The following is a 27,500-nucleotide window of genomic DNA, read 5'->3' as shown; positions in this document are numbered from 1 at the left end:
CTCTCTGTGTGTGTGTGTGTGTGTGTGTGTGTGTGTGTGTGTGTGTGTGTGTGTGTGTGTGTGTGTGATCAATAGTAACAATAGTATATAAACAAGAGCAACAACAATATTTATACGTAACAACAACAATAACAATAATACCCTGCTTCTACTACTACTACTACTACTACTACTACTACTACTACTACTAATAATAATAATAATAATAATAATAAGAAGAAGAAGAAGAAGAAGAAGAAGAATGATAATACCACCACCACCATCACCACCACCACCACCACCACCACCACCATCAACAACAGCAACAACAACACTAACAAGAGCACTAACAATACCAGTACTCCCTTGAAATCGCCTTACAAACAGAACATAAAACACAACATTCACCCAGCAGGCCATCGCTCCTTCCAAAACATTAACATGTCCCCGCACACACACAAAACACGACCACACATTTGGCAGACGCGGTTTTCACGGAGGCGCCTTGAATTATTGACAGCAGGCAGGACGGGGCGATAAAACGGGCGGAACTCAATGGGATAATAAAGTCAGGATATAAGTTAAGGCCTCAGCAAATGCAGGAGGCGAGTTTGAAGACGTAATGGTTGTATGTTCACAGGAAACGTAGTGGTGGTGGTGTTCTGTGTGTATGTGTGTATGTGTGTGTGTGTGTGTGTGTGTGTTGTGTCCGTTACGTTGCTCAATACTAAACTTTTCTCTCCTCCCGTGCATATGGAATTAATACGAGTAGTTCTACCCATGCGTTTTCTATGCATCCTGTGTGACTTACGTATTACATTTTCTTTGTTACGGGGTGACTAATGTAGATTGTTACTTAAGTTTCATGCTTTCTTTACAGCCTGTGTTGACTCTTGTAATGTCATCTCACGTTTTCTTTCTTACACGATGATTAACTCTGATTGGTAAGAAGGTATTACAATTATATTTGTCTCTAATGGGCTGTTTGCTGCTTTAACTTGCTAATTCGTGTGCCTCATGTGCTGACTCCTCTTGATGGCACGCAGCACACGTTCATTGGTATTATCAAGAGTATATTATTTTTTTCAGGGTGTTATTACTTGCAGTGGTGTATTTATTTGCCAGTGAAATGTGTTGCGTCAATCTTCTGTTGCAAGATTTCAAAATACGTCCATTGCTATGATTTTAAGTTTAATTATTCGTCATTATTAGTAGTGCTGTATCATTTGTCATTTTAATATGCTGCAAGGTTAAATTTGTGTCAATCCTCCGTTACGAAATAAAAATAAATGTTGATTGCACTGCGGGGCTCATTAATTTCCAAGGCTCCCTTATTCGCAATTTACAAGTCAGCCATGGAATGCACACCGTTAACTCAAACTTTTATTTCCACCTCTCCTTTCATCCTTTTTACTAACAGCAGAAGAAGCTAAATTAGTTCACATTGCTACAAGTCAGGAACTTCAAAACTTTCATCCCACGTGCTTGCATTATTGACCAGACTTTGGCAGCCAGTCACGGCTTACAGTTCCAAATTACAATAACATTTCTCTTTGCTCTACCAAATTAGAGGTGGGAGAGGAGGAGATGCCATTCCCAGGCACTTGATCGTGAATTGAAGGACGATATTTCTTGTAACGTATATCCTACAGTATTATAATTTCATGCAACATTTCTGAGCCGCATTGCTGAAGGAAGGGAAGGAAAGCGGAGTGACCCAAATAAGAGGAGAGAGTGTGCAAGGGAAGGTGATCAAACTCTTCCAGTTAAGTGACATAGCAACCAGTCGTTTGTCATGGTGTGTCATATTGATCCTCCAAACAACGTGCGATTGAAACACATTAACCCTTTCACTGCAATATGAAACACGTCACAGCACCAGAAGCAGCGAAATTTCAATAAACATCGACAAGAGAGGAAAAAAAAATAAAGGAATAGATTTGGCAATTTTTTAGCCAATATAATGGTGAAAAATGGGCGTGGAGCGAGAAGAAAGATCTCAGAATGGTTTGTAATTAGGGAAGACTATACCAGATTGCAAGGAAAGATACTGGAAAGCATTTTGAAACATTTATTCATCACCTAAAATTTACGAGTGCACTCTAACTTAAACTTGGTGCAAGGTTTTATTTTTTTTAGGTTAGCCAGTTTGTAATTTTGTGCTTTTCTGACAGAAGTGATTGACGTAAGATATATAATGATGCTGTCTATATTATTAAACGAAGTCTTGATCAATATATAAAAGATTTGACTATGTTATTTGCTCTATATTCCTTTCCCTCTGTCTCTTCTTTATTGTTTTTCTGTTTTTTTTTTTTTTTTCATTTCTCTTTGATGTTTTCTTCTTTTCGTCTTGTCAATCCATCTCTCAGTTATCATCGTTTCAGTATTATTTCTTTTCCTTTCAACGTATATTTTATTCTTATTCCTTTCTCTTTCTTGTACGTATTCTCTTCTGATTTCGTAATGAGATGTAAGAAAATCAAATATAAGCTCCCTATTCCAGGATTTTACCTTTACTTTCTTATTTCGCCTCATTTCTCGTGTCGTTCCTCTTCTATACTTCCAAAAATTAAAAAACTTTTCATCTACACATTTCATTTCTGTTCTGCCTTTCTTTTCTCTCCTCCCCTTCGTCTGTCCATCCATTCTTTATCACCACTTTCCTTTTTTTTATTCATCCTTCCCTCTTCATCTCCTCTTCCATATTTCCCTCCAGTTCTTGTCGTCTGCGTCTATTCCTTGATTTACTGCCTCGTGTCCCCATTTTACCTCTCACATATCCATTCTCTCTCTCTCTCTCTCTCTCTCTCTCTCTCTCTCTCTCTCTCTCTCTCTCTCTCTCTCTCTCTCTCTCTCTCTCTCTCTTCTTCTTCTTCTTCTTCTTCTTCTTCTTCTTCTTCTTCTTCTTCTTCTTCTTCTTCTTCTTCTTCTTCTTCTTCTTCCACTCTTGTTCCCAATTTATCACCGCCTCAATCCTCTCCCACGCCTGACCAATTGGTTCATTTATTTACACTCCTCGCTTTTCCTTCACACCAGTAAGCCCAGTTCCTTCCTCCTCTCCATTTTTTCCTTCTTTTCTCCCTCTTTTTCTCCTACCGCGACTCCCTCTTCCCTTTCTTCTTCGTCTTCGCTTCGTAACTATGTGTACTTTCGTTTTTTTTTCTTTTTATCTTTTGGTTCCTCATCTCTTCCTTTTCTTTTCTTTTTTTCTTGCCTTCTTGTCAATGTCATTTTCCTTCTCCTCCTTCTTCTCCTTCTCCTTCTCCTTCTCCTTCTCCTTCTCCTTCTCCTTCTCCTTCTCCTCCTCCTCCTCCTCCTCCTCCTCCTCCTCCTCCTCCTCCTCCTCCTCCTCCTCCTCCTCCTCCTCCTCCTTCGTTCCTTCGCTCTGTCACTCTCTCTGTACTTTTTTCCCTTCTTCTTTTTGTCATCCTTCCTTCTCCTTCTCCTCCTCCTCCTTCTTCTCTTCCTCCTCTTGTGTTCTACTACTTCGTTCTTGTCATTGTCATCTTCCTCCTCCTCCTCCTCCTCCTCCTCCTCCTCCTCCTCCTCCTCCTCCTCCTCCTCCTCCTCCTCCATCGACATCTTCGTGTCTCCTTTTTCTCTTTCTTTCGCTTCGTCTCCTTTGCTTCCTCCCTTGATCTCTTCATCGTATTGGCATCTTTCTTGTTCCTTTCTTTTTTTCTTTCTGTGTGTGTGTGTGTGTGTGTGTGTGTGTGTGTGTGTGTCTGGGTTGAACTGAAATGGTGTTAAAGGTTTGTTGTTGTTGTTGTTGTTGTTGTTGTTGTTGTTTGCTTGTTTGTTGGGATGTTTTTTTTCCTTCCTTTTCTTCTACTTCTTTTCCTTCTTCTATTCTTTCCTTTCGTTTTTTTTTTCTTTTCTTTTCTCTTGTTTTTCTTTTTTCTTCCTCCTCCTCCTCCTCCTCCTCCTCCTCCTCCTCCTCCTCCTCCTCCTCCTCCTCCTCCTCCTCCTCCTCCTCCCTAGCTTATACATATATTATTGTAACTGTTATTCCTATACATATTTTACACGCACACACACACACACACACACACACACACACACACACACACACACACACACACACACACACACACACACACACACACACACACACACACACACACACACACACACACACACACACACACACACACACACACACACACACACACACACACACACACACATACTTAACTTAACGTGACTGCTATCCATTGTCAAGGAATCAGGAAAAGTAATTTCACAACTGGAGAAACGTGCCAGCGAACAGAGAGAGAGAGAGAGAGAGAGAGAGAGAGAGAGAGAGAGAAGGTAAAGGTGGAGGAGAAGGTGGAGGATAACGAGGTCGAGGAAGACAAGTGGAAGTGAAAGAAGAGGAAGGAGGGGGAGAGAAGGAAAGGAGGAAGAAGGACGAGTAGGAGGAGGAGGAGGAGGAGGAGGAGGAGGAGGAGGAAGAGAGAATGTTCCTATGCAATATAAGTAAACTGACGTGACTGTCTAGATGTAGCAAGATAGTGAATCTCTCTCTCTCTCTCTCTCTCTCTCTCTCTCTCTCTCTCTCTCTCTCTCTCTCTCTCTCTCTCTCTCTCTCTCTCTCTCTCTCTTAGTAAATAACGGGAAAAAGGATAAACAAATCGAGGAATGGACAGGAGGAGATAGGAAATGAAGAGAAAGAGAGAGAGAAAAAGAATAAAGGAGGGAGAGAGGAATGTGAGGTAATAGCAGATGGGGGAAGAGAGAAAGACGGATGCATGAAATGAAGGAATTTTAAGTAACGGATAACTGAGAGAGAGAGAGAGAGAGAGAGAGAGAGAGAGAGAGAGAGAGAGAGAGAGAGAGAGAGAGAGAGAGAGAGAGAGGAATAAACAAAAGGATGGATTACGAAAGTGAAAATAAGAAGCTTGATCATTTCAGATAACAAAGAGGATTTTGGTAATGATAATGGTTGTTATGATGATGATGATGATGATGATGATGATGATGATGACGATGGTGATGATGGTAATAATAATGATAATAATAATAATAATAATAATAATAATAATAATAATAATAATAATGATAATAAGAATAGTAATCTAGGTACATAACTAATATAAATTGTCATAACATTAATGGCAATAACGCAAGAATTACTTTTCTTTCATATATATTTCGTCTTTTTGTACAGTTTTTCCTCCCCTAGATTACACGCGGCAATTTATTGTTAATATCTAATTACAGTTTCTAATTAATTTATGCACACTTTAAATGCATTAGTTAAATAATGCAACACAGCTATCACTACATCATAAATTACTACTTACATAATCTGCATATTAACTAAGAAATATCATAGAGCTTCAAAATAAATAAAAATCACGCAATTGTTTATCATCCTAATTGGGCTTCTTGTATGAACGTCGCTACAGGTGAGGTGACGCCGCTCAGGTGAAGTTCTTGTATGAAGGTCGCTACAGGTGAGGTGACGCCGCTCAGGTGAAGTCATTACCCAGATGAGTTACGTCAAAGAAAACAGGTGAGACGACTTAGTGAGTGAAGATAATTTAATGAAAACTTGAGGTAAGAGGAAGTTAAGGAATCGCGTTAATAACACACAGGTGATGATAACCAGGTGAATTTGGGAAAAGCAGACGATAAGGATAATAATGATAATCATGATGATGAGTGGCTGGATAAGCTGATATTGAAAGATTAAACGAGAATTTGTAAAAAAAAAAAAATGTACTTTTAATTGAGACAGTGAAATATTAATGATGTTGATGGTAGTAGTAGTAGTAGTAGTAGTAGTAGCGGTAACAACAGCATTTGTAAATACGGCAGTAACAATAACAAGAAGAAAAAAAATATGAATAAGACCAAAATAAAAGATGAAAGGAGAGGAGAAAGAAAACAACGAATAAAAAAAATAAGTAAATAAACACACTGAAAATAACAACAACAGTAACAATAGCTCACAGCAAGAACAAGCCAAAAAAAAAAAAAAAAAAAAAAAGATGGAGATTACAGGCAAAAAAAAAAAAAAAAAGGAAAAGCAAACAGCAACGGCAAGGCTCAGACTTTAAGTGAAGCAGAGCCAAAGACCAAGAGCGAGGCGACAGATTGGATTATGTGTAGGAGTGGATTGCGTTCGTGAGGATTATGGCGGATTACTTGGAGTTGCACAGATGAGGTCGCGAGTGCCGAGTGACAGAGGTGCAGCGAGGTGGAGGGAGGAGGGGTGGAGCTTGCTGGAGTGGGGAATGAGTGGGGGGAAGAGAGTCATGCAGTTGAATAGGAGTTAGAATAGGAAGAATAGGAAAGGTAAGAGAGCTGTGTGTGGGGAGAGACTAAGAATAAAGGAGAGATCAGTGTCCAGCAAATTAAAGGACATAATGTGCAAAAAAATGTCCTTCACGTGGATGGCTTCTCGGCACGGAAGGTGGAAGGACGTCAAGAGCGGAGAGAGGGAATCGTAACTGCACCGCATGTAAAGATAACTTTATATTCCACCTATTGTCTAACTGATCCATACGTAAATGACTCCACAGTAAATTTTCCACCTTCCATTAGTAATCCATCGAGACCTGTTTTTTTTTTTTTTTTTTTTTTTTTCTCTTCCACGCATCTGATCCACGTGAGAGTAAGTCCATCTTCGGCATTAATTTCATCTTCCACTTTCTACATCAAATCCACATCTTACACTTTCCACATCTAGTCCACATCCGAAATTAACTTCCATAAATAATCATCCACGTAGCTGATCCACAGGCGAGAATAACTTCGTCCTCCACCACCATCCACATAGTTAGTTCATCCACGTGACAGTAATTCAGTCCATCTTCCAAACTACTGATCCACACACAGAAATAATTCCCATCTTCCTTCCACATAACTGATCCACCTATAAAATAACCTCCATCTTCCACATTGCATACGTGAGGTGCACACATTCTGAAGCCAGGAATAAAAAAAAAACATCGCGCCTAATTAAGAGAAGAAAAGTGAAAGGATAAAAAAAAAAAAAATAAAAAGCAAACACAGAAGCAAAAGAATCAGAAGACATCAAAAGAGAGGAAAATATAAGATGAAACAAAACGTTCGCTGGAAAAAAAAATAACAAATAAAAGACACGAGGACGAACATGAAAACAAAGGAAAATATGATAAAAAAAAAGGAACAAATATTGCAACTATACACCAGCCAACAGACACACACACACACACACACACACACACACAGAGAGAGAGAGAGAGAGAGAGAGAGAGAGAGAGAGAGAGAGAGAGAGAGAGAGGGGGGAACAGACTAAATATAAAATAGAGGAAAACTGAAACTAAGTGGACAAAAATATATAAAATGATAGCAAGAGTTAAGAAGACAGGAATTCTGATAAACGAGAATGAAAAAAAATATAGTGAAGTAAGAAAAGAATAACTTTATTTAAAAGAAAAAAAAACAATGAATGAAAAAATAAATATAAAAAAAATCATGTTAAAGAAACTATTTAAAATCATAAATTAGATTTCAAATATGAATAAAAAATAGTAAGAAAAGATATACGATAGAGAGAGAGAGAGAGAGAGAGAGAGAGAGAGAGAGAGAGAGAGAGAGAGAGAGAGAGAGAGAGAGAGGAAATAAAACTTATTAAATTATGCGGGATATCCAGTATCAAGCACCCAAGAGAATATACCGAAAAAATCTGAGAAACTACAGAAAGATCTTAGTCGAACTCCAATTTTCTGAAGGAACCTTCCGAAAAATCTGAGCGTTGCCTCTTGGGATCGGCGCAGTGCCTCTCGTCCTGCAGGAACCAGGCGCGATGGTGATCAATTCGGCCCACCCAGTAGTCTGAAAGAGAGAGAGAGAGAGAGAGAGAGAGAGAGAGAGAGAGAGAGAGAGAGAGAGAGTTGTCATCCCTCACAATTTCAGCACACGCACACTCGAGTTCCTACTAACTGGAAATGCCAAGATTGTGTGTGCGTGTGTGTGTGTGTGTGTGTGTGTGTGTGTGTGTGTGTGTGTGTGTGTGTGTGTGTGTGTGTGTGTGTGTGTGTGTGTGTTGGTAGTAGGCCACTTACGTAACTGTTTTATTTTGTTTGTCCCCACCACTCACACATCTACACACACACACACACACACACACACACACACACACACACACACACACACACACACACACACACACACACACACACACACACACACACACACACACACACACACACACACAATCTCTCCTTGTCCTCTCCATTCTTAATTTTTTCTCCTCCTCGCTCTCCTCCTCCTCCTCCTCCTCCTCCTCCTCCTCCTCCTCCTCCTCCTCCTCCTCCTCCTCCTCCTCCTCCTCCTCCTTCTCCTCCTCCTCCTCCTCCTCCCAATCCTTACTGCATGCCTTCCTATTTCCATCACCTCTGTTTCCTTTCCTCTCCTTTCCTTTCCTTACCCCTAAACTCAACAGCACACTTCACCTCCTCCTCCTCCTCCTCCTCCTCCTCCTCCTCCTCCTCCTCCTCAGGTGCGTCCTTCCCGTCTCTGTTTACCTGCAATTGAAGCCAGTGTCCCTGCTGTCCCCCCGTACTCCTGTGGTAGCATCTCCCTGGGGACACTCCTCTGCAGGCTGTCCATGTCGCTCCCGTGAATGTGGATCTGAAGGGGACACAGGGATGCAAGGACACGTGTAATAGTTGTTTACGTAGAGTTATGTACCTGTATTCTTTTTTTTTTCCTGTTAGCTGTATTTTATTTTTTTTATTTATTTTTTTATTTACTTGATTTATTTCTTTTTTTCTTTTTTTCTGGTGTGTGTGTGGTGGAGGAATGGGTGTTGTTTGTAAGATTCTCTCTCTCTCTCTCTCTCTCTCTCTCTCTCTCTCTCTCTCTCTCTCTCTCTCTCTCTCTCTCTCTCTCTCTCTCTCTCTCTCTCTCTCTCTCTCTCTCTCTCTCTCTCTCTCTCTCTCTCTCTCTCTCTCTCTCTCTCTCTCTCTCTCTCTCTCTCTCACACACACACACACACACACACACACACACCTGTACCGCGCCTACCTATTGGTTCGGCTTCCTAATTAGTATGACAAATTGCAATGGGCGGCTCAGGCATCGATTACATGCAAATGAGGGCGGCTGTGGGAGGGATAAGTGTAATTGATATTTTCACTATCATTATCACATTATTACCACCATCACCATCAGCACCCATCACCACCTGGACCATCCGTCACCATTATCATCGTTCATATCATTCGTATCATCACCACTAGTCAACCATCTATCACCATTTTCATCATTCATATTACTCGTATTATCGCGTCACCATCGCTCATCATTTTTTTTTTATCTACAGTTTTTTCCATTGTCTGTGTTCACTATTATCATCATGGATTCACCACCACCACACCCACCACCACCATTACCCTCATCCTACTCCTTTATCATCACCAGTTCATCACCATCACAATGACCACTACTATTTCCGTCGTCCTCCTCTTTTATCATCACCAATTCATCACCATCACCACCATTTCCCTCCTTGTCTTAGTCTTCTATCATCCTCGCCTCGCACGTCACCACACAGGACCCTCATCGTCACTACTCACCCTCTTCTTCATCTTCTCCGGCATGAAAGGCTTGAACAGGTTGAAGAGAGCCTCGAAAGCGCTGGGTGTGTAGACATAGTGAACCGCCTTAGGTCGCAAGGGGTAGCCGTCCTGTGGGGAAAATGAACCTTATGATAATTTTTGCCTCTCTCTCTCTCTCTCTCTGTCATTTTTTTTTATTTTTGTATCTGTCTATGTCAGGGTTCGTTCTTTTTTTTGTAATTGTTTTTTTTTTCGTTTCTAAATTCGTTTCTTGATTGTTCTTTGTTTTAAATGAGCGTGTTTTTTTTTTTTTTTTTTTTGTTGTCTTATCTGTGTCCGCCCTAAATCAGTGTCGTTTTCTTTGTTTATGCTACTTTTCGGTGCTTCTTCCTTTGTATACTTGAGTTTATTATCCTTCTTTCTCTCCTCCCTTTTCTTTCTCTATTTTTCGCACTCCTGTAAAAAAAAAAAAAAAAAAAAAAAAAAAAAATATTCTGCGCTTCCTTCAAAAATGGCTCCGCGTGTCTCTCTTTCCATGTCTCATTCCCTCATATTTTCCTTAAGTTATTCCTGCACTTCACCGTTTTTTGTGCGCACTTACCGCTCATTCACCTGTCCTGCGTCACCCATTTTTACCTGCCCCACGAGAATTTACCAGCATGTGAACCCCACCTCCAACCCACTGCCAACCCAGTAACCCACCGCCACCCTACCACCAGTACAAACACCTATCACTTTTATCCTCACCGTTACCACCATAATTTACCACATTACCACCACCACCACCACAAACACCACCACCACCACCACCACCCAGAACCTACCTGCCAAGCCCTGAGCACACGTTTGACGAGCGTAAGAGGAAGCGAAGTGACGTGAGCCAAAGTGAGGCCAGTCATGTCATTGGCCTGCACAATTCCCTTGATGGTGGTTTGTTCGTCATCAAGGAACAGCGCGTCGAATAACATGCCCGCAGCTTTGAACAGGTCCTCGGGTCTGTGCGTGGCAGGGTTCCAGGCTCCAAGGCGGCCAAAGATGACCTTTCTCCCCTGCTGGTCGTAGCCTGGCAGGGGAACCATCAAACTAGGGCAGAAAGGGAGGGAAAAGAGGGGAAAAATGGTGTCATGTGATGTGATGTGGTGAGCAGGGAACGATGATGGTAATGGTAATGGTCTGTGTGTGTGTGTGTGTGTGTGTGTGTGTGCGTGTGTGTGTGTGTGTAATTCCAAAGTGCTGTGTTCAGGAAGGATTAAAAAGGGACTCAATTAGAATCCTTTGAACTCCAGAACGTCCGTGGTGTTAAAAAAAAAAAAAATAAAAAAATATGAAGCAAATTCCGGAAACAGCTGACACGTAATCCAATAGTAAACAAAATAAATAAATAAATAATAAATATAGAAGAAAAAAAAGCATGACAGCAACATTAAATTTTACCAATCATTAACTGCTTTCCAGACACCTATGCTACCTGGCCTTGTATAAAAAACACCAATTACGTAAAACAACAGCGTGATGATGGCTTGGAGTGAAGCTAAAGAGACCCTGTGAGTGAAATTTTCGACCCTATGACTCTTATGGTCTCTCAGGCTTGATAAAATATTCTGAGGGGAAGTTTAGAGTTTAACTTCGAAAGAGACAATTGGAATCAAACTGGCTCTTGTTCTTAATGAAATGTTTCGGCGTCTCGTCTTGTCTTGACTACATTTCATAGGTTTTAGTGGAAGTTATTTTAGGTTCACAAGGGTGTTTTCAAGGTTTAAGTGATAGTTTAGCAAATATTCTACTCGTACATTGTCAGTGGGAGAAAATACCCTTGGGAACCTAATTCATCATCTCTGTGACCTTACAAATCTGACCGGAAGAAAACTGAAGCGCTTAAGAATCTTTTATTTCCTGCGTTTTTATTACCACTCAGATTTTTTTTTCTTTTTCTTCGTCTTTTACGTCTAGGATTACACAAACAAAGTAACAAGACACATACTGTTGGCAATCAAGGAGTTAAAGGGAACTTACCCCTTTTAAGAATCGACCTCAGTTTTCGATCAGAAGGTAATAACGAAGTCACAACTCCCTCTAATGTTGCCAATCAAGCAGTTAAGGGAACTTACTCACCCCATCTTAAGAATCGACCTCAGTTTGGGATCAGAAGGGTCGCGGCCTTGAAACATGTCCGGGTTGGCGCCCTTGGAGGTGTAGTAGACATCGAGCTTTGCCTTTGTCTTCTCGAGGGAGTATTTACACCCACGGAGGTACCGCAGGATGGTGGTGCGGTCTGTAAGGGATAGGAGAGTAAGAAGAGACCCTTGTGTATTTAAGGACAGAGTGTAAGAGTACTAGGGAAGATGCAAGAAGCGAATAGGCCTACACATGAATGTCTCTATAGAACATATACTACTTACCTGTATCCATCTCTCACTCTTGTCTATAAACATTTCTTGTCTATTAAAACTCCTTCTTGACTCGCTATTAACGGGCCTGAGTATCGAGTTTATTTCTCTCTCTCTCTCTCTCTCTCTCTCTCTCTCTCTCTCTCTCTCTCTCTCTCTCTCTCTCTCTCTCTCTCTCTCTCTCTCTCTCTCTCTCTCTCTCTCTCTCTCTCTCTCTCTCTCTCTCTCTTTATGTGCGTCATGAAGCACCCGTGTGTGTGTGTGATGTGGAGTTTGAAGTGGTACTGTAAAAAGTTGTTGGCGTCAGAAGTTAGTTACAATGCGTGTTGTGTGTTCTCTGTGGCTGCAGGACGTGCTGAGTAGTGCTAAGTGCTGGAGGTTAAAGGTCCTGTGTGCTGCGATGAGCGTCAGATAAAATGAGGCTCAGGTGACGCGTTAATGAATGTAGATGTAAGGGATAAAATAGGAGGTCTGCATTTCTGTTATCAGGGAGACAAAAATAGACTCGTGATTGTATTACCATATAACAATAACGGCTGAAAGGTGGCAAAAATAATGCTGTAAAGGTGGGTTATTTTGGGTATTGGTACTAAGAGAGAGAGAGAGAGAGAGAGAGAGAGAGAGAGAGAGAGGAGAGAGAGGAGAGAGAGAGAGAGTACTACGTAATACTCTATAAAAAAACTAAGTTACAAAACTCTACAAAGTCTCCTCACTGTACACTCCCCCTCTTCAAAGTTTTTAACCCCCACACACAGCAACGATGGAACACAGGTATGCACGCAGCCTGCCACTCTCCAGCCTGTCCCTTTCCAGCAAACCTGACGGAATCCAGACATTTCTAGTCCTCACAGTGACAACCCAACACACCACCAAGACTTCAAATTGTTCTTCATATCGACTGGTCAAACTAACGACTCGAGCTACAGAAGTTATTTTTTTTCTTATGTTTTTGATTGGAATGTAATGTTTTGGTTGTTATTCCTTCTCAAGTTAATCGAAGTGGTCAGATGCAAACTTACAACTAGTGTATATGAGCAGGAAAAGGAGTGGTCGAGAAGTTTAAACATTTTCTTATTCCTAATGTCATTTTTGTCTCAGTGAAATTGCGTAAGGTTACTGAAATCTGCCTTTGACTTGAAACGTTTAAAGATGGAGGTTTCAAGACACTTATCCTCAAATTTTGGATAACCCTTCTGACTGCACTTTTTTGGGGGACTAGCAACTTTAGTGGAGCCTTTTTTGTGGCCCTTTTCTTGCCCATGGCCTGAGTCCCCTCTTACGTAAAAACAGGTGCTACACTTTATGGCAGCAGTGAAAAGATTAAGTCGTTAATTCAGACCAACTTTCAATTTCATGCATTCCTGAGCCCTCAATAAGCCTTTTAATTCCATACATATAATTATTAGAACATCACCTACTTGATATTTATTTTTCTACTCCCATTACAAAGTTTTAACAGCAATTCTCACTAACTTTCCTATCATCCGATGTATCGATATGCCTTACTAATTTCGTTAAGGACCACCATCTACTTAATGTTAGGCTTTCCCACTCTGTAGACGAGGTTTTAAATTATTATTCACATTATACCACTTAACTTGATATAGCAGGTAATAAGACTTCAGATTTCACACGTACTGCATCACCTGTGCAGTATATCTCTACAGACAGGCAAGGGATTTACCTGATGACGGCTTAATTCAGTTGACCAGCCAATCAGTTTCTGTCTCTTTGTTTGTATGTTTATTTTTGTGTCTATCTATATCTAACGTCTTATGTATGTGGTAATCTATTGGTAAAAATTGTGCGTATTCAATTTTTTTTTTAAGGTATAAGCTATGAATATGTGTTAAGTAATGTTTTTATGTTTGTTTATTTGTCTATCTGTTTACCTACCTAATTATCTATCTACATACCTACCTATCTGTCTGTCTGTCTGTCTGTGTCTGTCTGTCTGTCTGTCTATCTATCTATCCATATATCTTCCTATCTATCAGTATTTTTATATTTGCATCTGTATTTATGTGTGCCTATCCATCTATCTCTTTATCCATTCATCCATCCATCCATCCATCCATCTACCTCTCTCTCTCTCCCTCCCTCCCTCCCTCCCTCCCTCCCTCCCTCCCTCCCTGTAAAGCAACACGTCCAATCAGCACACTCACCTGTCCTGGCGTTAAGTCCGTGCTGTTTGAGTAGCCACTGCCTCACTGCCTCAATATCCCTCTCCCTCTGCGCTGGCTCCTCTCCCAGCTCCTCCCTCGCTAACCTGTCCATCTCCGCACTCCGGCAGCTTTCCTCCGTGCTGGGCATTCCGACAGGCGTAAGGGGGAACTGGTGCAAGGGTAACAAGAGTCGTGGAGAGTAGAGAGAAATACTGAAAGGAAAATGGTGAGATAAAATGATATTAGTTATCAAATCTTATGTCTTGTGATAAGTGACGAGTGATTGATATTATTATTTTGGAGTTTTTAATGGTTAGGTGTTTAAGTGAAGTTGTTTGGATCGTCAGGGTGAGGATGGTGGGGGTGAGAGTTGAGGTGATGGGAGTGAAATAGGAAATGACTCTGGTTGCGTTTGTTTAGTTGCTGATGTTTATTCAGTGGTGTTAACCCTTTCACTAACCCTTTCATTAGACAACTTTTTTTTTTTTCATAATTACATAGTGGTATAGGTGGTGTAGGGTATATGACAAGGGTGGAATAAGCAACATTTGCAAGGTTAGTGGTCAAGATAGAACAATAAATAATGGTTCAAGAATGTTAAAGTTAGATTGTAGAAACCTTTAAAAAGGGATCGGTTCTCAAGTAGAGTGGTAGATGAATGGAATTGACTTAGTAGGTTGTTATTGCTAAGTCATTAGGAGCTTTAAAAGATTAGACAAATTTGTGGATGTTGATAGGTGAAAACAGGTAAAACTATTTCATTAGAGACTGCCACGTGTAAGCTTAACGGTTTCTTGCACCAATCCTTATTCTCTATGTTCTTATGTTTCTGTATCACTTTTTAGACACTTATTTTATACTAAAGTCTCTTAAAACTCTAAATATACCTTATAAAAGAAAAGAAACAAACAAGTAAAGAGATAAAGACAATAAATAACCTTCAGTTCTCTTTTCTCTTCTAAGTGGCCATGCAAATATTTTTTTCAAGTGCTTTTATTTTCAACAAAGTGTAACTATACCAGTGAAAAGATTCATTATGTTGTGTTTCAGTTGGTTTACGAAATTACTGTTTGTGATGAAATGCATTAGTTGTTTTGCTGGAGTTGTGTTGTTAAGGGTGAGATTTGTTAGTGCTTCAATACATGTTTATTATTATTATTTATTATTATTATTATTATTATTATTATTATTATTATTATTATTATTATTATTATTATTATTATTATTATTATTATTTATTTATTTATTTATTCATATTTTTTGCTATTTTAAGTATATTGTATAAGTATGTGGCGGTGTGCAGCGAAATGTGGACAATCTCAAATTGAGGTAGTTAACCCTAAATTCACCCTTAGCCTCCGTTTTCTGTCATAATGAATACTACCATTCTCTCTCTCTCTCTCTCTCTCTCTCTGATTAGTTACTGCTGGTCATTCTACTACTACTACTACTACTACTACTACTACTACTTCTACTACTACCACCACCACCATTACTACTGATAATGCTGGAACACTCAACCTTTAACCTCGGTGGAAGAGTTGTTGGTTATCTTCACTCATCGTCCTCTTGAAATTAAACTGTATTATCTTTTCTAGAAACTAAATCATCTGTTCTTTTGAAGTTGAACCATCTGTCATCTTAAATCTAAAAAACTAGCACATGCAAGCCTAACTAACACACACACACACACACACACACACACACACACACACACACACACACACACACACACACACACACACACACACACACACACACACACACACACGATTCATTATTTTCTTTCTTTCGATCGCCATTAAGTTTTCTATTCGTTCTATTTATCTTCCTATAGATTTTTTTATGTAAATTTAGTGTTATAGATACGAACACTTTTTATTTACATTTGTATATGCAAAAATCTCATATGACTTTTTTTTTTCTCACATATGTTTCTGTTCGTACACACACACTCTCTCTCTCTCTCTCTCTCTTAGTGTGGCTTACTCATACCTTTAATTCACAGATGTGCTGGATTACGTGGCCGGTGCTGAGGTAACAGTCCTCCTTTGTTACTGGCACTGAGAAAAACACTGATGAAGAAGTCGAGGTTCTGCTGAAAGTCGGTGGGGAGAAGATAGTGGTGAGCAGGAACAGCTGGTGGTGAAGTGGTGAGTGTGGTGATTTCTAGTGGTGGTGGTGGTGGTGGTGGTGGTGGGAGGGTGTGTTTGTGTATGGTGTTGGAGGGATTGGATGAGCGCCTTGCCCTGAAAGATGTGGATAGTATTGGGTCTGTCTTATCTCGTGTCAATATCTAAGTTGATAAGTGTGACGCCCACTGATAAGCCTTAAGTGTGGTGTGACGTGCGCATCATCATCATCACCACCATCATCATCATCATTATTTTTTTTTTCTTTTGTTTTCTTGTTTTGTTGTTGTTGTTGTTGTTGTTGTTATTGTTATTGTTATTATCATCATCATCATCGATCCTGGCTTACAAACAAGTGTTCCCTGATCCAAATACCCGCTCGAACCGAAACAGTATTGAGGGTTTCCGAAGTACAGAAACTCGAGGGGCAGTTTTCTTGTATGTACTTGTTCAATTTCTCTGTTTTCTTACTACTAGGAAAATTCTAACCTGGTATATAAGAAATGCATGAAAAAAAAAAAAAAAATGGGTGAACTATTTTGACATCCTAAAAAAGCATTAATCCCCAAAGTAAGAAAAAAACTGATACACACTCAGTTTTGCATTTTTATCGCTCAAATTTATACAACGTTAGAGTTTTTTGTCAATAATACATGTTCTGTTCCACTGTTTGCATCTCTTTACGTGTTCTTTTCTTGTTTGCATATCTATACTTGCTTTATTCCATTGTTTGCATATATTTACTATTTACATGTTCTGTTCACTGTTTGCGTATATGTAGTACGTTCCCCATTCCATAAGTTATCTAATATCATGTAGGCCTAAATCAGTAACAGCTGTAGTGTATGTTTGAATTAAGATAACCAAGGATAAGATAATGGCTCAAGGCTAAATCATTCTTTAACAGGGCATAGTAGGAATGAGTGCCTGCTGTGCTCTTTTGGCAAATTAAGCCTTTCACTGTCGTTGTTGACATCCAGAACACTTAGAATTTACTTGCATGGATTACACAATGAGGTAATGCAAGGTTTATTTTGTCTCTCCTAGTCTACTTAACTATTTAATCAATACTTTCACTGGGATGTGCACCAACTAACACTGTAACATTACGCAAAATCTTAACCATGAAACATCTCCCAGAAAGAAAAATAAATAAATAAAGAAATGCATTGATTCTCCAACTTATAATCAGCAAAAAATGTTCGGAAGTGGCTGTAGAAATAAAAAGAAAATCTGTAAGTGGATTGTGATTGTGACGTAGCAAATAGAGGTTAACAGACTGCAACAGTAAAATAAGCGTCTGAAAAGTTGTAGGTAGTTAAATAAATAAGAACAATTCAAGTAGCATCAAACTCAGGACAGTGGTAGGGAGGCAGCAGGTGGCCGTCACAGCGACTCTCCCTTAGTCACGCCATCTGAAGGGTGCGTCACTGAGAATTTTCCTAGTGACAAGGTATCTCAGCATTATCAGTATGACTCAGAGCTTTATTTCGCCTGGCTAGGTCAACGTTATATTCATGCAGTTATTCAGTCCCTCTTGACCCTTGCAACCTTCACTGGGTTCCGTCAGATAAAACCAGGTATACTCTTATTTCATCCCTTTTATCCTTAGTCATTATCTACCTTTAAGTTTTAGGTCAGTATAGGTTAAAAATAGGATTGATTGACGTTTTCTTTGTTAGCGTGAATTTGAAGTGTGTGCATTAAAGGGTGACTATAGCAATTTTTATACTCTGAAACTAGAGCAATTGGAGTACATTTTCTCAAACCTCATTGCGCATCACTACTTAAAGTTAACATGCATATAAATTTCGGGAGATCAGCAAATATTGGCGACTCAGTATCCTTTGTCTCATGGACATAGTATAGACATTGTTTGAGAAGATTTGAATATATTAAGGAAGCATAATCGAAATAAATTTGTCATTTTTCACACCCTTTATTTATAGAATACACATATACAGAGAGAGAGAGAGAGAGAGAGAGAGAGAGAGAGAGAGAGAGAGAGAGAGAGAGAGAGAGAGAGAGAGAGAGAGAGAATGACTATAATCCCTCATAATATCCAGCACAGTACAACAATTAAAGCAAGGAACACACAATTAGTCACTAACCAAAATGACTAAGATACAAAACACTTCACGATGCTCCGAGACTCAAGAATGAACCTCAGACTGAAGCATTCAACAACACACCGGCCTACACGACGTTGCACAAACACAAACTCCTCTATAAAAACACTAGATATATTATAACAAAGGCTAAGTATAAAGGGGGAGGATGTGCGGTATGATTAGGCGCGTAATGGCGGGGAGGGGGGGAGGGGAATTGCATGGGACGAGAGATGCATGAGGGGGCTTCGAATCCGGGTCCGGCTCACCTCAGCGGTTGTTCTATTAATTCTCGGTTCTCGTCCAGCCAGGCCAGGATCCGCTTCTCCGTGTCTCGTCGCTCTTCATCCGGCTGTGTGGGAGAGAATGAAGTGGTATTTAAGTTAAGGTATTTCTCTTCCTCTTCATTATTTACTGTGTTCGTTTCAAGATCCGTGTTTCGTCTCTCCTGATTCAGTTGTGTGAGAGAATATTTAGTTGCTCTCCTTGATAACGTACTGCACATCTATGTAAACTACTAGTATTTAGGTTAAGTTATTTCTTTATCTCAATTATTTGCTGTGTTAGATGCGAGGCGGTCCAGTTACCAGAATATCTGTCCTGGTATTGAAAGTGAGCTACACTGATGAGGAAAGGAGAAGGACGCGAGGGATAACATCTCGGAAGGGGAGATTTTGAGGGGAAATGAGTGGAGGAGTGAAGCCAGTCAAGTTTAGCGTCCTCACATGAAATGAAAAGAAGACAAAACATTTAACACGTGGCGAAGTATTGTACTATATAGCAATGATGATATCAGTAGTTATTTTAAGCTTTGAAGAGCATGATATGTTAAGAATGATGACAGTATTGATATCGGAAGTGTAATGTAGAACAAGGAATATGTAATGGGTTCCAGCTTGAAAAAATTATGTTCAAGAAAGAGATGCGAAGGAATTGGTCCCTTAAACGCAGTGGTAGATGAATGGAATGGACCCAGTAATCAGGTTGTTAGTGCTGAGTCATTAGGGAACTTTAAAAGAAAATTAGACCGATTTATGAGGATATGATAGGTGAAAATAGGTAGGTATGCTTCATACTGGTACTGCCATGTGTAGGCCTGATGGCTTCTTGCAGCTTCCCTTATTTTCTTATGTTCTTATGTCCCTATACATTTTTTTTTTTTTTTTGATGTGGGAGGGACTGTGGTCAAAGGCAACAAAACTAGAAATAATGTGCCAGTTCCTAATGAAACAGTAATTCTCATTTTCAACAAAGCAACATAAGGAAAGCCACAAGCAGCCAGTAGACCTACACGTTACAGTCCCAAATGTAATGTAATCTGATGAAAGAAAAAAAAAAAAAAAACGTAATTAGGTGATATATTATAAAAGTGATATCAACTGTCACCCTGACCTTGGGGATGATGAACGCCCCTTCCCTGTACTGCGCCACCACGTTCTCCTGCTGGGGAGTGAGCGGCGTCTTGGTGAGGCGGGGGTGGAAGCCCGTGATGTCAGCCCGGTACTCTGTCTTGTGCACGTAGCCGTCAGAGCCCAGGTGGCCGTACTCCCCCGACCTTGGTGTGGTTCTCCAGGCAGCGCTCCCAGTGGTAGTTCATTCTGGCGGGGCAAGAGAGTGGTTGTGTTGAGTCATGGCGGTGGAGAGACGAGAAAAGCAGAGAAGCAAGAAGAAATGTTTGGATTAGGATTAGTTGAAGCTCCGTGCGTTCAACTCGTCGTGTCATCGTTTTCTTCGAGTTGAGAATCTTATTTTCTTTTCGTCTGAACCTTGCTGACAATGTGTAAGTGTTTATGTATACCCAGGTAATCTCCAATATAGAGTCATGAGCTGTTTTTTTTTTTTTATTTATTTATTTATTTATTTATTTATTTATATATTTATTTTTATTTATTATTATTTTTTTTTTGGGGGGGGGCTTTTAATATTTCTGAATGTCTGTATTTTTAACGCGTAAATCTGAAATGAAAACGCTCATGGTGACTTATTGCACCGGAAGTAACATTGCTTAAAAGTTACATGTTTTATTAGTGTATAGATAAGTCCGCAAATAAACTCAAACCAGAAAAGAATATGGAAAGATTGACATTTTATAGATTGCGTCATCTATGTATGTACAGCTGATGACTTTTCTTAGCACGTGTGTCAAGAGAGGACTTGTGGTTTGTGTTTTCGTGTTCTTTAAACGCTTCAATCTCTTACCGGGACTCTTTTAGAAGGCCACGGGGGAGATTAGTCGTGTCCTTAAGACTGTTTTCCTTATTGGCGATGCGGAATATTAATTGAACTATCACCAGAATCATGAAAACACCTTCCAAACCCCCCAGGTAACTTAACTGGTGCCTGTTGAAAGATAAGTTCGTGTTCTTAATGACAGTTGGGTTGCCAGTCTAATCCGTCCTTATCTCACCTGGTGTTGTAGTAGAAGAAGTAAGGGCATCCTCCTGCTGGCGGCGGCAGCTCCCCCAACAGGTCCTTGCTCACCACTGGCCCGGGAGCTGGTGGCGGGGTGGTGGTGGTGGTGGTAGTGGTAGTAGTTGTGGTGGTAGGGATCCTAACTGTTCGTAACTTGGGGAAGAATCCGTTTTCATTGGCCCTGTGTGAAGTGAAATATTTGTGTGCGATAAAGAATCAAAATAAGATAATATCGAGTGAGACTGTGCCTTGAAAATGTTGTAGTTACATGATCTTATAAAAGAACATTTGAGATTCTTTTTTTGTATATCCATTGCTTACACTTCTATGTGGACTGCCCAGATTACTAACACTTTACAATGTCAGAATATTACCAGTTGACATAGGAAATGAATGCGTGGTCTTGTGAAAGTGCATTTGAAATTCTGTTTGTACTTACATGTAACGTCAGCGCTTATTTAGAATGTCCAAATTACTAACACTTGCATTAAGAATGTCAGAATGTTGCCACTTACCATACAAAATTAATCCACACACTAGTAAGCGCGTAACTGTAAACTGTCATCACACACAAAAATTTTTTACCATTTACCGTAGAAAACTTCCCAACAGATTATTAACTTTGACGTTAATTATAAGTCATTATACTCAGGAGAAAACAATTATACACTGACCAACGAATAAAAATAACCTTGTATAAGATGGGAGTCAATTATAATAAAAAGAAAGAAACAAATTTACACACTAATATACATACTAAACCAAAAAACATTAACCTTGTAGTAGCAGATAATTACAATCAGGAAGAAAAACAACATTAGCTTCAGGGGAGGTGAAGTGAAAGGATGAGCCTGCTTAGCCTAAACAGTGGACGCTGCACCAAGGCCTCATGCATGTGCTTGTGCTGTGTAATGCTCAACCACATGACTCGCCTCACTCCTCACTCCTACTCACTCATAGGTAACGATGCGCCTGTAGCCGTCAGGTCCATCCCAGTAGTACTCGCCCTTCTTGGAGCCGTCAGGGAGGCCGGACTCCGTGTGGCCGTGCGTGGACGTGGTGTAGCCGAAGGTGTACAGGGGCTTGGGCTTGGTGTCCTTCTCCTCCACCTCTATAAATGTTGGGCCGGGCTGCAGCTGCTTGGCTTGAGGCGCCTCTGTTGATTGGTAGATTCATTAACTGGCCGTTTATATAATTGGTGTTGTATTGTACAGCGTTACCTGTCTCCTGTTCCTACCTGTTGTGATGGAATTGTCCACGATAGGCTGCAGCTTGGGCAACGAGGTGGTGGAGGTGGTGGTGATGAGGGGACGAGGGGTCGTGGTAGTGGTGGTGGTGGTGGTGGTGGTGGTGGTCGTCCTTCCAGTGGTGGTTGGTCTCGTGGTTGGTGGTCGTCTCGTGGTTGGTGGTGGTCTTGTGGTAACTGGTTTAGGAAAAGTAAAAGTAAAATTTCCCTTCAAGAAAATTACTAACACGTCAGAAGTTTTCACCCCGCCAGACTTAAGTTACAATTCAACGTCACGGAAACGAAACGGCAAAATCTTGAACGAAACAAAAAGAAACGAGACACGCGAATGGAATAACGGCCAGGAAAATTCTGAAGCAGGAATAGCTTATGTACGTGTTTCCCCTTGTGTTTATTTTCCAGCACAGGTCACCCATATCCATGTGCTTAACGTCCCCTCCAGTAACACAAAAGCACCTCAAGACCTCGCACAAAGGGTTTAGGACTCACTGACGTAACTGCAGTCCCTTTTATTGCTGCCCAGGACTCTGTAGCCTCTCACAGGATGCGCCTCGTAGGATACCACATGCAGGCAACCATCGGGCGTCCTAAAGCCATACTCTCCTCGCGTCAGGCCATCATTTTCTGCCAAGTTAGGTGGAATGGTGTGTCAGGGAGTGTGTACAAAGGAGTATAGGTAGGTTTGTAAAGTATGTATTAGGGTGAGGGATGGTGAAAGATACAATGAATAATTTTATGGAAGAAAGGAATGGTTTTACTGTACATTTAGTTAATTAATGAATTGGTATTTTTGTATATTTGTTTTTTTTTTTTTCATAAGCATAATGAATACTCTCTCTCTCTCTCTCTCTCTCTCTCTCTCTCTCTCTCTCTCTCTCTCTCTCTCTCTCTCTCTCTCTCTCTCTCTCTCTCTCTCTCTCTCTCTCTCTCTCGTTCTCACCACACACACACATATGTACCTTTAATTTCTTGGCGGAAGTGCGAGCCGGCGTGGAATCCCAGGTCAGGGCCGCCACTGACTGCCTGGCTGAACGCTGCAACCACCTCCACCAGCACCTGCCGGAGGGGTGAGACAGAGGCGTGGATGATGATGAGAGGTGGAGATAGGCAGGTGTGTTGAGTAGAGGGACTGCCACGTGTAGGCCATACTGTTCCCTGCAGCTTCCCTTATGTTCTTATGAGGGTGTGTTGTGAGAGAGAGAGAGAGAGAGAGAGAGAGAGAGAGAGAGAGAGAGAGAGAGAGAGAGAGAGAGAGAGAGAGAGAGAGAGAGAGAGTCTGTTTTTACGTGTTTATATATTCGTCTGTTTTGTAATGCACTTCACAGATTACATACAAGGAGACAAGATACATTATCCGACCTGTACCTTCAGTCAACCACTCAATTTTCACTCTTACATCCTCTCTCCACATAGTCTTTCTTTTTTTTTTTTTCTCTCTCTCTCTCTCTCTCCACTCCTTGACCTTCGCTGATCTTCCCCTGTCATTGCGTCTTTTGTCCTTTCAGTTTTAACGACAGTATGACACTCGTTATATAATTTTGGTAACCCCTTCGTGATTTTACTGAGGATAAATGAAACTTCAAGGACTAATCGGTTTATATTACGGTGCCTCTCCTTCTGTTGTCACTGGTGTCTTGCAAAACTGTGCTCCTATCTTGGACCATATTCTGAAACACTTCTGCTCGCACCTCGACTTCTTTCAATAGGTTCTAGTTCAAGTGTCACGGGTTTTTAAGGGTGTTTTTATGGTTCTATTGACAGATCAACAGCATTTATGCATTACCAGCGGCAGAAACACTCTTGAGAATCCTGCTAATTATCTCTGTGGCCTTTAAGAATAGCAGTGGTGGGAGAACAAAGCGTTTCTGCATAGCGGGCAGAGGATTACATGAAAGTATTCAGTGTATTTCTTCCCATACTCCTTCATTCCTTTCACTGGTAAATTCTGGAGCTCTGCCTGCGTCAGTGTACCTCCTTCCTGCGACTTGAGCTGTGTCAGGAGAGGATTATCTTGACATTCCCGTAATTAGACTGTTCTTCGAATTGGAAAGGATTTGTATTGTGATGTTTTTATAGAGGCGACAGTCTTACCTGGCCTTTCCTCTACTTTTGTACCCTTGACTGCTCTTCATGTGTGTAATGTAAACAAGTATGTAAAGTGTATCTCTTGCCACACTTTACATTCCATAAAGTTCCTCCGCTTCACCTCTGCTCTCTGTGTACCAAGCCCGGCATTCCACTTCCCCGCTCATCTCCTTACAGCTTCCTCGTTACCTCATCTTTCCAACCCTCTTATCTCCCTCCCTCCACCATACCGTCACATCCTCACTGCCTCATAACCTTTTTCTTATCGTGCCGCTGCTTCCATAACTCGTCACTGCGCTGCTTGGATGAGCGGGGCGTGGCGGGGACGAGATGGCATCGCTGTGGTTGTTTATTGCCGACTGGAGCTTATGCGAGGCTGAGATTAGGAGTGATTGAAGCACCGAGGGCCTGGAAGGATGCATCGTGTCGTGTTCTGATGTGTACACGTCTCAATCGGAAAAAAAAGTTACGCTAGTGTGTGCGTGCGTGCGTGTGTGTAACTGTAAGTAGATAGGTAGATATACAATGAATTACAAGCGACTACTGTTTAATGTTATGCTAGTGTGTACGTGTGTGTGTGTGTGTGTGTGTGTGTGTGTGTGTGTGTGTGTGTGTGTAGATGGGTAGGTATAGGTAGGTGTGTTTGTACGTAGTGTGTACAATGATTCTTAAGGAAATCTGTCTATCTGAAAAGTTATGGTGGTGCTTGCATGCGTGGGTGTGTGTAGGCAGGCAGGTATATATAGATATATTTGTTCGTAACGTAAGCAGTGACTCATACACGACTAATATGATAAGCGACACAAACACACAAACAATAAACAGAAGGCGGACAGCACATTACCGTCGAGTGATCATGCCAAATCGAGCCGAAATGTATAATCAAGCTAACAGACAGACATACATACAGACGGTGCAGGTGGAGGCGTCCTTGGAACTCGGTAACAGGAGGCCCTCAGACCCCGTGGCTAGTCTAGCAAGGAACCGCGCGCACCTGCCACGACATCCCGTCCCTTACCGTCCCTCATTACTCGAGGAGGCAGAGGTTAAGGGGAAGGAGGAGGCCAGACAGGTGAGACGGGGGAGACAGGTGCAGTGGGGAGGAATTACAGGGAGCGGAGGGAGAGTAGACAGGGAAGTAAGTGAAGAGTGGATGGAGAGAGTGAGAAGGAGACGTAAGGGGATGAAAATGCGCAGGCTGCAATTTACCTGCTCGGGAAATGATTAAGAGAGATGCTCGGGTAAGGAAGTACAGTGTGTAAAGGCGAGAAGAGAAAAACTGCAGGAGAAAAGAGCTAAAAGGAAAAAGGAAAATGAACGCTTGAAACCACATAGTAAAAAGTTGAGGAGTAAGAATAAGAAAAAAAAAAAAAAAGAGCATAAGGAGTTAGTCTGGAGAAGAGTCACCTTTGGGAAAGCAAGTGCAGTGACCAGGGGCAATATACCACGCGGGCAAGAAAGTTACTGCTTCGGGCGGCGGTCGGGAGGGTAGGAGTAAGTTACAGTTGGAAAGGTATGTGAGTGGGGGGAGAGAAATGCCGGCGGAGGTATGTAAGGTGCAAAGAGAATGGGGAAAGGTGAGGAAGGAAGGTAAATCGAGGGGTAGACGGTGTACGGAAGATAGACGTTTGAGAGAGAAAGGTAAAGTAAGGTAGAAGAGAATGAAATAAAAATAGATGCAGAAGGAAAGTAAATGAAAGAGAAATTCAGTGTAAAAATGAGATATACTTGTAAGAGAAAACTAAAAAGCAAAATAGATGAACGAAAAATAATAACAGCAGGTCGTGGAGAAAATAATGGATATAGGTGAAGACGAGAGGCAAATTAAGAAAAAAAAAAAATACAGAACAGCTCAGAATTCACAAAAGAACCCAAACACCAAGATGATAGAAATTATACAGGACGAATAGATGATGTACACTAGAGAAAGGAAATAAAGGTTAAAGGATGCAGACCGAATCAAAGGAAGGAATAGAATGTAAATGTTTATAGAAGAAAAACAAATCAGGGTGGAGCAGGTAAGCAAAAATAATAGCGGTTATAAAGTAGTAATAGATGTTAAATTCAGGAGATAATTTTGAAAGGAGAGAGGGATACAGAATGAATAGAAATCAGGGAATAAAGCCAAAATAAGGCAAAACAGGCAAGCAAAGATAGAAATTATATTATTTTACTGTACGAATGAAAGAAAATATTGACCAATGAAATAACTTTGAAAAGAGAAAGAGATACAGAAAAAAAGGACATTTGCAAGAGAAAGCTGAATTGAGGCAGAATAGGTGGGAATAGGTAAATAAGAGGGACGTTGTAAAAGAGAATGAATAAGACATACAGAAAGAAGAAGGTAACTTTGAAAGAGGGAAGGAAAGCAGAATAAGAGATTTGCAAGAGGAAAATGAAGGAAGTAAGATGGAATAGATAAGGATAGAGAATAAGAGAAATTTGTAAAGAAATATTAATAGGAACTAGAGGAGGGAAGGAAGTGTGACAGGAGGAAAAGAAGGGGAACAGAAAAGTGGAAACTGAAGTAGATGAGTAGAGATAATAAAAGGGATGTAAAGGAAAATTTAATAAAAGACGAAAGGAGGGGAAGAAGATTGAAAGGAGAAAAGGAAGGAGAATAAGAGGAAGCAGAAGTAAGTAAATAAGAGAAGAATGAATAAAAGACCAAAGGAGGGCAGTAAATTTGGAAAGAAGAAAAGAAGAGAAGCAAGAAAAGGAGAAGGTGAAGTAAATAAACAAAAGAAGGAGACTGAATAGAAAAATAAATAAATAAAGGAAGAAGGAAAACAGAAAAAAGCTGAAATAACCCAGAAAATAACAGAAGGAAAATTGATCAAAGACTAAAGGAGGGAAAGTAAATCTGAGAGGAGGAAAGGAGGGGGAACTTCATGCCTCGTGCCGTGGTTCATTCTCCTACCGCAGCTCAGTCTTATGTGCTCGTAAAGACCCAAGATGAAGTGATAATTAAGCTGAGCCACAAGCACTAACAAGCAACTTAGTATTGAAGGGTGCTTGTATATACCGTGCAGTGAAGAGTAAGTGTGTATTCATGGAAGGCAATACTCTCCCTCTCTCTCTCTCTCTCTCTCTCTCTCTCTCTCTCTCTCTCTCTCTCTCTCTCTCTCTCTCGGTATGACGTTGACCTGCCTCAAGGGGAGATTACGGCGGTTAAGAGCAGAGAAAGCGCGTTTTACTCTCTCTCTCTCTCTCTCTCTCTCTCTCTCTCTCTCTCTCTCTCTCTCTCTCTCTCTCTCTCTCTCTCTCTCTCTCTCTCTCTATTAATCTTTCTATCAGCACATATTTATACTATTCAATGAGAGAGAGAGAGAGAGAGAGAGAGAGAGAGAGAGAGAGAGAGAGAGAGAGAGAGAGAGAGAGAGAGAGAGGAAATTCCCGTATAACTGCAGGTACTCGTATATACAGCCA

General features: G+C 40.8%; 2 protein-coding genes and 2 long non-coding RNA genes across 5 annotated transcripts in view; 2 read left to right on the top strand and 2 right to left on the bottom strand.

The window, feature by feature from the left end:
* The window catches only part of LOC135114718 (uncharacterized), a 120,559-nt gene that overhangs the window by 59,785 nt on the left and 33,274 nt on the right, over window positions 1–27,500 (top strand). The window contains exons 1-2 of one of the 2 annotated variants that reach the window (XR_010275650.1): window positions 14,174–14,314; window positions 16,097–16,241. This is a non-coding gene — a long non-coding RNA (uncharacterized LOC135114718). Of the gene's footprint in view, window positions 1–14,173; window positions 14,315–16,096; window positions 16,242–27,500 lie in introns of those variants that run through there. The other variant, XR_010275649.1, reaches the window with a different exon arrangement.
* LOC135114720 (uncharacterized) lies at window positions 3,967–5,903 on the top strand. The gene is made up of 2 exons (XR_010275652.1): window positions 3,967–5,412; window positions 5,461–5,903. It is a non-coding gene; the product is annotated as an uncharacterized LOC135114720 (long non-coding RNA).
* On the bottom strand, window positions 5,115–14,236 carry LOC135114717 (alpha-tocopherol transfer protein-like). Its single transcript, XM_064030681.1, has 6 exons — window positions 14,089–14,236; window positions 11,649–11,808; window positions 10,361–10,619; window positions 9,555–9,665; window positions 8,502–8,607; window positions 5,115–7,809 (listed from the first exon to the last, which is right to left on the bottom strand). Exons 1-6 carry the CDS (start codon window positions 14,234–14,236, stop codon window positions 7,682–7,684), a joined length of 912 nt encoding a protein of 303 aa, XP_063886751.1. The 3' UTR covers window positions 5,115–7,681.
* Window positions 18,140–27,500, bottom strand: part of LOC135114716 (uncharacterized) — a 16,093-nt gene continuing 6,732 nt past the window's right edge. Inside the window, 8 exon segments of the mRNA XM_064030680.1 lie at window positions 18,140–18,680; window positions 19,721–19,879; window positions 19,881–19,926; window positions 20,736–20,921; window positions 21,695–21,896; window positions 21,978–22,163; window positions 22,476–22,610; window positions 22,946–23,042. Of these exon segments, the coding sequence (XP_063886750.1) occupies window positions 18,594–18,680; window positions 19,721–19,879; window positions 19,881–19,926; window positions 20,736–20,921; window positions 21,695–21,896; window positions 21,978–22,163; window positions 22,476–22,610; window positions 22,946–23,042 (1,098 nt within the window). The 3' untranslated portion in view covers window positions 18,140–18,593.

This window comes from Scylla paramamosain, chromosome 28, assembly GCF_035594125.1.
Source record: "Scylla paramamosain isolate STU-SP2022 chromosome 28, ASM3559412v1, whole genome shotgun sequence".
Lineage (NCBI taxonomy): Eukaryota > Metazoa > Arthropoda > Malacostraca > Decapoda > Portunidae > Scylla > Scylla paramamosain.
This window is presented reverse-complemented; position numbering and strand designations above follow the sequence as displayed.